Source organism: Marmota marmota, unplaced genomic scaffold (genome assembly GCF_001458135.2).
Source record: "Marmota marmota marmota unplaced genomic scaffold, marMar, whole genome shotgun sequence".
Lineage (NCBI taxonomy): Eukaryota > Metazoa > Chordata > Mammalia > Rodentia > Sciuridae > Marmota > Marmota marmota.
In genome coordinates, this window is record NW_026000153.1 from 4,170,092 (window position 1) to 4,177,324 (window position 7,233).

The 7,233-nt window shown below is 55.0% G+C and overlaps 1 protein-coding gene across 1 annotated transcript; it reads left to right on the plus strand.

Moving 5' to 3' along the window:
* The first annotated feature begins 2,009 nt into the window (after window positions 1-2,009).
* Evx1 (even-skipped homeobox 1) lies at window positions 2,010-5,689 on the plus strand. Its single transcript, XM_015490357.1, has 3 exons — window positions 2,010-2,667; window positions 4,187-4,449; window positions 5,025-5,689. The coding sequence occupies exons 1-3, from the start codon at window positions 2,241-2,243 to the stop codon at window positions 5,562-5,564; spliced, it is 1,230 nt and encodes a 409-aa protein (XP_015345843.1). The 5' UTR covers window positions 2,010-2,240; the 3' UTR covers window positions 5,565-5,689.
* The last annotated feature ends 1,544 nt before the right edge of the window (window positions 5,690-7,233 follow it).

A 7,233-nucleotide genomic window follows, 5' to 3' on the forward strand; every position in this document is an offset into this window, starting at 1 on the left:
TTGACTTTGACAGAGGAGAGAACAAGTCAGGGCTCCCTCAGGTTCTGGCTGCTGGTGGGGAAAGGCAGGGCATTACAGAATCCATGGATGACTCCCCATGGCAGCAAAACGTTTTGGAATTTCAGTTTCCTACTCCCAGTTGCTCATCTTTGATCTCTGAAATATTTCCCCAGATTTCTGGGCTAGCAGTGCTCAGCAGATGGTGGCTTTGGGACTCCTAGGGAGTAGAGATATCTATGTGGACACTACTTCCAGTTACATCTGCCCCTATCCCCGGGCAAGGTTAATGAACATCTTATTGAATTGGGAAAGAAGTGAAAAGCAGGAGTAGGGAGAGATTTTTTGTCTGTCCTCAAACCCCTTGCTTCTTCCACCACTTCTATTACCCCAAGGATAAGAAGTTTGAGGGGGAGTAGAGAAAACAAAAAAGGAGAGAAAAGGAAGATTTTTTTAAAAAAAGTATCAGTAGAAATGTTTCTTTAGAAGCTGGGGCTTTGTCAAGGGACATGGAAAAGGAGAGAGGGGCAGGGGCCACCCTTTCTGCCTGGGTTGGACTGGCTCCTGGGAGTGGGACAGAGAAAGAGGAGCTGAACCCAGAAGGTGCCCACCTCCTGTCCTCAGCAAAGTGGAGAGAAACCCAGTCCACCTGCCAGACCCCACATTTGCTAAGAGTTGGTAAGGAGTCCGTTTGAAGGGATTTTATTCTGCCTTCCTAGGAGTCTGCAGCCTCCCCCAAACATCAAATTCCATAACCCTGCCCCCACTTCCCTCTGAAGGCAGTTGTTTTCTGTCCCCAACTTGCTCTTTCAGAACATTTTCAGTGACTTTCCTCTCTTCAACCCTCAGCTTTTAAAGCCAGGGATGGTTTCCCCTGGAAAGGACCCTGTGAATCCAAACTCTGCTGACCCCAAAGCAGCACACTGTACTGTGTCAGTTCCTGCCTTAAATCCCCAAATGAAAGGGATCCTTCTCCCAGCTGGGAGCCTCCCGCCTAAGCAGGGCCCAATTTGCCAGAGCCTCTTCACTGGAAAAAAACTGTTTCCAGGAGAATTCGTTGATTCAGAACGAATGCCTTAAAATACAGTCAAGAAAAGAAACACGACCACTCTTAGAACGTCTCCCACAACATACCTGCAGTGCCGGTGAGACCCCATCAAACGGAAGGCGATTTCTTCTCTGAACAGCCGCCTTGAGGTCAAGCCAGGCTGTGGAAAGCATAAGGTCATCTAGATGGGGAGGGAGAATTTGTTTAAAAAAATCAAACACTTTGATTCAGCAGCTAATGCTGGTCTTTAAAGAAAAAAAATATTCATCTCTTGACCTTTGGGAAAGAAAAATAACAAAGTTTGATTCCCAAGAGGAAGGAGACAGAAGGGGGTGGGGGAAGAAGGGGGAGCAAAGAAGACCTCAGCTCAAGCACTCCAGACAACTTGGGACTTGGGGGGTGGGGAGATATGCTTTTCGGTAGCTGGTAAAAAGATTTCGGAGCCAGTTTGAGGTTAGCTGCCTGGATAAGCAGTTGTAATAATGCTGAGAGAGTCGAGGTTTGTAAGCCGGCCTTCACACTTCCAAAATGCAGTTATGGATTCTTTCATCAGTATTAGAGCAGGGCACCAAGTTAAGAAACCAAAAGTTAAAACAACAGTAAAAGAAAAAATCAAAAGCGTATTCAAATATCGAGTCCCGCTGCCTCTGTGGAACAGTGCCTGTTCGCCTTAAGCTCTTTTCTTTCTGCTGAATTCCATTTGCATCCCCTCTGCCTGGGTGTCTCCCTCTCAGTGTGTGTGTCTCTCTGTCTGTTTTCACACTCTCCTCCCCATTCGAGCGAGGCCCACACCTGGCGCATCACTGCTGAGCCATTAGCTGCGGGTCTCCTTTCATCTTCCCTGTGGCAGACGTTTCTATTTATCCACTTGCGCTCGCAGAGTGGCGTCACCAGCGGTACTGTAATGACGATTGCAGCAGGAGGATGACAGCTTAGAAAGAAGAGGGCAATGGGGCTTCCTCCCAGAGGCTGTGCGGCACAGAGGAGCGCTCGCATCACAAGGTGACCCTAGCTCCCCACCGCCACCTCCGCGGTCGCCGTCGACATCACTCTCCGACCACTCTGAGCTCGTCCATTCGCCCGGCTTCTCGCTCCCTTTCTCAGTCAAGATCTATCCGGCTGCTGGGGTCCCTGGGAGCCGGGGGTTAGGAGCTCACTTGGGGCTTCCCCCCTCCCCGCTCCGGAGAGCCCCAGGATGGAGAACCGAAAGGACATGGTTATGTTTCTGGATGGGGGTCAGCTTGGCACTCTGGTTGGCAAGAGGGTCTCCAATTTGTCCGAGGCCGTGGGCAGCCCGCTACCCGATCCATCTGAGAAGATGGTGCCCCATGGTTGCCTCAGCCCGCGAGCCGGCCCTCCGGTGGCCCGGGAGCGCTGCGGGGCAGGTCCTGAGGAGGAGCCGGTCGATGGACTAGCAGGCAGCGCGGCGGGGCTGGGCGCCGAGCCACGGGCAGCTGGGGCGGCCATGCTTGGTCCGGGACCCCCGGCCCCCTCCGCCGACAGCCTTTCTGGGCAGGGGCAACCAAGTAGCTCAGACACCGAGTCGGATTTCTATGAAGAAATCGAGGTGAGCTGCACCCCGGACTGCGCCACCGGGAACGCCGAGTACCAGCACAGCAAAGGTAGCCACCGCGCCCCTCCGCTCCCCGGGCCTCCCACTGTGCCCACCCTTCACTCTGGCTCAGATCAGAAGGAAGACACTCCTTTCCCCCAGGGCAGGATGGCTGGGGGGACCCACCTGAGTAACTCTTCCTTGCTATCTGCGCCCTGGAGGGGGTCTCCTACTATGTTCTGGCATTGGTGGGACTGAGGGTGACAGCTGTGCCTTGGGAGGGGGAGGCGCAAGTCCTGGGCTTGGGGGATTCAAAGAGCACCCCAACCCCCAGTATTTTGTGGGAATGCTTCAACTGACTGGGGAAGACACCTTCTCCCCGGGTAGAGCAAGATCAAACGCGAGTTTGTGGCTGGCGGGGTGTAAGGCGCATCGAGGCGCCGAAGCCAGGAGTCCATAAAGGACCGTAAAATAGCGTCGGACTCTGGCGGCCCGGGTGCTGCAGCCCTCCGACCAGTTTGCACGTCGGTCAGAGGTCCAAATTACCTTGTCACTTCCCGGGCTTGGCGGCGCCAGGTCGGAAATGGTCCCAATAGTCTAATTGCCTTTGGTCTCCGGTTGCATTTGAAAAGGCAGGGATAGGGCCCTCCCCCCTTCGCCTTCCCTTCCTACTCCCACTTCTCCACCTAAAGGAAAAGAAGCTGCAGGGGGCTGCAGCCCCACCCTTCTCAGGGGTAGGCCCAAAGGGGGGGATGCTTTAACTGGAGAACCCCTCCCCATTAAAGGCTAATGGGTGTGGGGCAGATGACCCTGAAGGGAATCTCCCTCTGTGCTAACAATTCCTGGGCCTGAGATGGGTAGAAAACTGAGAGGGAGAGCCCATCAGCAGACACTTCTCCACAAAGCTGTGGGAATAGGTAGGAAGAGCCTGGGAGGATAGATACTACTTCTTGGCCCTGGCAGGCAACAACCTTGAGTAACTACCCCCACCTCATCCCCTCTTATCATTTAATCAACCCAGACTCCATATTATAATATACCCTCAAAACAACCTGTGTTCCAGTCAAACATAAACATCTGTAATACATGCAGCCTGGTACACATTTCCACACCTATTCTGGCATCCTGGCACACAAGAGCCAGGAAACTGCATGCCCAGCATCCTACAATGCACCAAGTCCCAGAGTTCACAACATTCCAGCACAGAGGTGCATCTCAACTCATTTGCCTGCCAGATGTGCACACCTTTGCCCACTCCTGCCAATGGGAATGTACCTTGCCTGTGCCCAGGGGGCAGAGTGGTGAGGGTGGCTGGGAGCCTCTGTACCTAGCATGCCTCAGACTCAGGCTTTCCAAACAGCAGCCAGACCAGGCCTTCCCAAAGCTCTCTATGTTCGCTATCCCAATGGCAAGCCCCTGATCTCCCTCCTGGAGTGCCCCCACCCCATCCCACCGGGGACAGTGACTGAGGTGGCCTGGGGTGGGGGTGTCCGTTTTCAACTTGCCTCTTTACATTCCCACGTCAGCAGCGTTTGTGTGTCTGTTGTGTCTCTGTGTATACACGTGTGTACTCTGGGATCCCTGCGCAGGGCCCAGCTCCGAGGCACTGGCCGGCAGTCCGAACAGCGGCAGCGAGGCCCCCAAGAGCAACGGTCCCGGCGGCGGGGGTGGGGGCGGCTCGCAAAGCACCCTGGCCTGCAGCGCCAGTGACCAGATGCGCCGTTACCGCACCGCCTTCACCCGGGAGCAGATTGCGCGGCTGGAGAAAGAATTCTACCGGGAGAACTACGTATCCAGGCCAAGGAGATGCGAGCTGGCAGCCGCCTTAAACCTGCCAGAAACCACTATCAAGGTATGCGCGGTCAGGACGCGCGAGGCGGGTGTGCACCCATTTAGCGGGAAGGAAATACCCATTGCCCACTCCCTAAGTCGCACGCCTGAAATCTGGACCTGGGATCTCCCGGGCTAGTGAGCGCAGATTTATCCTGACAGTCCCTTTGTAGACTCTGCTGCCATGAGGTTGATTCGGTGCTTCTCCTAGCCAAATAGATCACAGAGATGGGATACCTGTGCGAGTGGCAAGGAAGTGCCCCAAACGAAAGGGATGGAAATGGATGCGTTTCTGACGCCTCAGGGGGATGGAGTCCTAGTCCTCTCCCTACTTGCATACCCACGCCAATTCTGACACTTTGGGGGTCCTGACCACGTGGACAGAGGGAAGGAGGGACAGGGACTGGAGTCACTCCCTGACCTTACTAAGAAAGGACTCTAACTTCAGGTGGTGGTGATGGGCCCGGCCTGGCCCAGCTGGTTTGTTTTGTCTCTTCTTTGAGCTGTGGACTTAGTCCCCCAGAGTGGGACAGGTTTTCTGGGCTGATGGCCCTGGGCCTGGTCCAGCCGCCGAACCTGCTCCGTTCCTCTCCGCAGGTGTGGTTCCAGAATCGGCGCATGAAGGACAAGAGGCAGCGGCTGGCCATGACGTGGCCTCACCCAGCTGACCCCGCCTTCTATACGTACATGATGAGCCACGCTGCGGCCGCGGGCGGTCTGCCCTACCCCTTCCCATCGCACCTGCCCCTTCCGTACTACTCTCCCGTGGGTCTAGGCGCCGCATCCGCTGCCTCCGCCGCCGCCTCGCCCTTCAGCGGCCCCCTGCGCCCGCTTGACACGTTCCGCGTGCTCTCGCAGCCCTACCCGCGGCCCGAACTGCTGTGCGCCTTCCGCCATCCGCCTCTGTACCCGGGCCCAGCGCACGGACTGGGCGCCACGGCCGGCGGCCCCTGCTCCTGCCTTGCCTGCCACAGCGGCCCGGCCAACGGGCTCGCTCCCAGGGCTGCCGCCGCTTCGGACTTCACTTGTGCCTCCACCTCCCGCTCGGACTCCTTCCTCACCTTCGCTCCCTCGGTGCTGAGCAAGGCTTCCTCTGTCGCTTTGGACCAGAGGGAGGAGGTGCCCCTCACCAGATAAGGGGTCGCCCGCGGGCTGCCAGCTCCAGGACGCCCGTGGGGGCCCCCTCCCGGGGACTCAGCCAGTGCCTCTCCTGTCCCCAAGAAACTGAAGGGAAAGGAGAGGGCCGCGAACGACAAGCGGGACTCGGCCTCTAGGATGGGGACGCCCAGGAAGCGGCAGTGGCTGGCGTGTTTGAAGAGCAGAGGGGGGACGGGAAAGGAGAGATTAGGAGAGCTTCCTTTAGGGTGGCCTCTCTTTGCTGTTTTTCACCGCTACCACCACCTTTGACAGAGGTTGAGGCCACGGCTCAACAGCTAAACAAAACTTAGCAGCAACAGCGTATCCGGGCCCTTTGCATCGCCCCCATCTCGCACTCCTTCCTCACCTGGGCCCTCTCTCTTCTGCCAAGGCTAAGCACTGGAAGGGGAAATTGCTGTCTCTTTGAACAAAATGCTGTGTATGCAGAGCAGGTAGAGATTAATCTTTACCAGCTTTTCCAAGGCATAGCAAAGGGTTTGAGGATGGCAACACACCAGTCTTTGAGGGGAGAGAGAGTGAGAGATGATTTACTGCCAGGGAGAACCATGCCCTTGGCACGGATTCTGGAGGTTTCACACCCTCCTGGAGCCTCAGTTACGCAGCATCTTCTGGTTCCTACCAGCACCTGATCTCTTTCCTCATTCCCCTGCTTTCTGACACATCTCAACTTGAAACTCTAGCCCAGCGCAGCCCCCTCCCCTTTTTTGTTTGACGTTGGCAGGGAAGCTGCAGATGCCCCAGGGCCCCTGGGCAGCTTCTATGAGGCCAAGCCTCTTCTCCCAGAACCCCCACACACTGATTAGCAAGTGATGTGTGCAAGGAGGGTTTTTGAATGTTGAATGTATGTATAATAATGATCACCATGGGCTGGCTACCAAGCCCAGAGCTGAGCTGTTAACAAGGCACCCAGGGAAGAGCTTAGGGAGTGGGGACTTCACCTTCCTCGGTTTCTGGTGACAAATTAGAAGTTATTTTCATCCATTACCTGTTCACCTTCATGTAACCAGGAGCTTTCTGGCCAATACCTTTGCATTTGGCATTTTACATCCTCTCATTTTCTCCAAAGTTGCCACAGGGGCTTGACTTTCAGATAACAACTGGGAGCCTTCTGCCCCTAAAAGGTGTTCCTGTCTCTACCCTTCACCAGGGTTTATTTGGGAGCCACTCCAGAACCCTCACTCTCACACTCATTCTTGCAACTGGTTTTTGAGGTAGAGAAGAACTTTTACTTTCCAATGCAAGCTTCACCCCCCACTGGGAGGAAGTGGTTCTCCCTATAGGGAATGAAATTGGTTTGGTTTGGGATTTTCCTTTAAAGCCCAAAGACTTTGTTGTTATAATTTGTTAACCATATTGCAATAAAAGCTGGACATGATTCTCACTTAGCATGCAACTTTTTTTTTTCTTTTTTGTAGCAGGTAGCACACTGACTCTTTTTGAATTGCTAGTTCAGTCACTATGGGCTTGGGTAGGGAAAGAGAAGGGTTCACAAATAAGTCTTCTAAGCTCCTGTGGGGCATTGGTGACTCCAAACAGAAACTGTTTGCAGGGAGGCAAAGGCAGGTTTCTAGCAGCCCTGGGGTGCATGTTTACTTGATTCCAAGAATGCTGGGGGCCCTCCATGGGCAAGCTGATCCCCAAAGTGCTG

Coding starts and splice junctions, on each gene's coding strand:
- Evx1 (XM_015490357.1), top strand. CDS start 2,241: ATGGAGAACCGAAAGGACATGGTTATGTTTCTGGATGGGGGTCAGCTT. Junction 2,668..4,186: donor CGAGTACCAGCACAGCAAAG/GTAGCCACCGCG, acceptor ATCCCTGCGCAG/GGCCCAGCTCCGAGGCACTG. Junction 4,450..5,024: donor TGCCAGAAACCACTATCAAG/GTATGCGCGGTC, acceptor TCCTCTCCGCAG/GTGTGGTTCCAGAATCGGCG.